The 2,544-nt window shown below is 59.2% G+C and overlaps 1 protein-coding gene across 4 annotated transcripts in view; it reads left to right on the top strand.

Annotated features, from left to right (window-relative positions):
- Positions 1-2,544, top strand: part of LZTS2 (leucine zipper, putative tumor suppressor 2) — a 9,783-nt gene that overhangs the window by 4,370 nt on the left and 2,869 nt on the right. For 3 of the 4 annotated variants that reach the window (XM_015559340.1, XM_015559341.1, XM_015559339.1), the window contains exons 2-3: positions 968-1,417; positions 2,028-2,544. In XM_015559340.1, the coding sequence (XP_015414826.1) occupies positions 1,010-1,417; positions 2,028-2,544 (925 nt within the window). In that variant the 5' untranslated portion in view covers positions 968-1,009. The remainder of the gene's footprint in view (positions 1-967; positions 1,418-2,027) is intronic. The other variant, XM_015559342.1, reaches the window with a different exon arrangement.

The following is a 2,544-nucleotide window of genomic DNA, read 5'->3' as shown; positions in this document are numbered from 1 at the left end:
CCCCCCCCACACACACACTCCTGCTCCTACGCAGTTCTCTGTCCACCTCTTGGCCCCCGCTCTGCATGATGACTTCAGCAGATGCCTGAGTCCTGGTCTTCGTCCTCGCCTCAGGATGGAGGGAGTTCCGGGTGGAGACTCGCTGTCCCCTTCCAGGAAGGAGGAGGGCCTGGGAGGTGGAGCCCTCTTCCCTGGGCTCCGGGGAAGTGAGATCTTGAAGCAGCTGCCAGAGGTGATGGTAGGGCTTCTACCCTCCTCCCTTTGGGATCACACTGGGGACCACCTAAAGCTGGAAGGTTTCATAGAAGCTGGCAGCAGGCCTGTGTAGATTCCTGTAGGCCCAGCTGATTGGGTATGGGGAGGCTAGAAGTTGTCATGGCAACCGGCATGCACCTGCATGGAGTCAGGAGACCCCAGAGGGCACCTGTGGGCTCCCTAAGAGCTTTGAGTTTCTTGTTTGGCCAGCTTCACCCTTGCCGCCTCTGTGTCTGGGAGAAACTGAGGCCCAGCTGGGGGAGGCTGGGCACTGCCTGGCCTCGGCTCTTTGTTCCCTAATTACCGTCTGAGTTGCTGACTTGGTCCCTGAGGTCACTTCTGCCCAAACTGCCCTCTAATGAGGCCACCTGTCCCAGGGGACTTGATCCGCCCAACCGCCTTCCTCACTTGAGTCCTGGCCTCTGGGGGGGATGCAGTTTGGGGCTGGGCCCTGCAGAACCACTAGGCCTCCCCTCCCCTCATCATCCCTGCTCAGTAGACTCAGTCCTCTGCCCTGGGCCGTGGTCTGGGGTGCAGGGAGAACCAAGGTTCATGCCAGTGCTTGGAGGGGGAACTTTAGGGGCAGTAGCTAACATTATTGATATCAGGGGGCTGTTCGACCTGAGATCAGGGGCCAGGAGAGGCACTTGGAACCTTTCATAGGGAGGGGGCTCCAGGTGGAGGGACTCTGACACCACTGCCCTGCTTGCAGGTTCCCCTGGAGGCCCACGGCCAGGCCAGAGGTTCTGCCGCCATGGCCATTGTGCAGACTCTGCCGGTGCCACTGGAGCCCGCTCCTGAGGCCACCACGACCCCACAAGCTCCAGCCATGGGCAGTGTGAGCAGCCTCATCTCAGGCCGGCCCTGCCCTGGGGGGCCAGCTCCTTCCCGCCACCACGGCCCCCCTGGGCCCACCTTCTTCCGCCAGCAGGATGGACTGCTGCGGGGTGGCTATGATGCACAGGAGCCACTGTGCCCAGCTGTGCCCCCCAGGAAGACCATTCCTGCCACCACCTTCACCTACATTAACGAGGACTTCCGGACAGAGTCACCATCCACCCCCAGCAGTGACATCGAGGATGCCCGGGAGCAGCGGGCACGCAATGCCCATCTCCGTGGCCCCCCACCAAAGCTCATCCCTGTCTCCGGAAAGCTGGAGAAGGTGAGGACCAGCCTTCCTTTAGGGCCTGGGTGGAATCAGGAGCCCCCTGGAGAAGCTAGAGGAATTTGGAGGTCTGTGTAAGAGTGTGGGCTCCAGATTCACCAGACCTGAGTGCTAATCCCAGCTCTGCCTCATTCTGGCTATATTACCTCAAGGAAGTCACTTAACTGTCCTGAGCCTGTTTCCATATATGTGACATGGAGGTGATAGGTCAGCTGTAATGAGTTTGTTGTGAAAATGAAATAATATATGTAAAGTGCTTAGCCTAGTGCCTGGCATATACTATGGACTCAGTAAATGTTAGCTATTTGAAATTGCTGTTATTCAACAGCAGTGTGTTTGACTTTGAGCAAACCTTAACTCTGTCAGCCTCCATTTTCTCACCTGTAATATGGGGATAGTGATCATATTTTACTCGTGTGGCTTCTGTAATGACTAGAGATGAACCTTTTCAATTACTTGACATAAAGCTGGCACGCGGGAGGCTCTCAGTGGTAGCAGTTGTTAATGTATGGGGATGGGGGACCCCAGATGGGAAGACAGGAAGTGTGACGAGGGCTTTGAAAGATTGAGTAGCTCATCCCCAGTGTCTCATGGCACCTCATTTCAGAACATGGAGAAAATCCTGATCCGCCCAACAGCCTTCAAGCCAGTCCTGCCCAAACCTCGAGGGGCGCCGTCTCTCCCCAGCTTCCTGGGTCCTCGGGCCACCGGACTGTCTGGGAGCCAGGGCAGCCTAACACAGCTGTTTGGGGGCGCTGCCTCCTCCTCCTCTTCCTCCTCCTCCTCAGCTGCTGACAAACCTTTGGCACTGAGTGGCTGGGCCAGCGGCTGCCCATCAGGGACGCTGTCCGACTCCGGCCGAAACTCACTGTCCAGCCTACCCACTTACAGCACTGGGGGTGCCGAGCCGGCCACCAACTCCCCAGGCGGGCACCTGCCCTCCCAAGGCCCTGGGCGGGGCGTACTGCCAGGGCCAGCCCGAGGAGCCCCTACTGGGCCCTCCCACTCGGACAGCGGCCGATCTTCCTCCAGCAAGAGCACAGGCTCCCTGGGGGGCCGCGTGGCTGGAGGCCTCTTGGGCAGCGGTCCCCGGGCCTCCCCTGACAGCAGCTCCTGTGGGGAGC

Source organism: Myotis davidii, unplaced genomic scaffold (assembly GCF_000327345.1).
Source record: "Myotis davidii unplaced genomic scaffold, ASM32734v1 scaffold332, whole genome shotgun sequence".
NCBI lineage: Eukaryota > Metazoa > Chordata > Mammalia > Chiroptera > Vespertilionidae > Myotis > Myotis davidii.
Note: the sequence above shows the minus strand (reverse complement) of the source record. Positions and strands in the feature narration are given on the sequence as shown.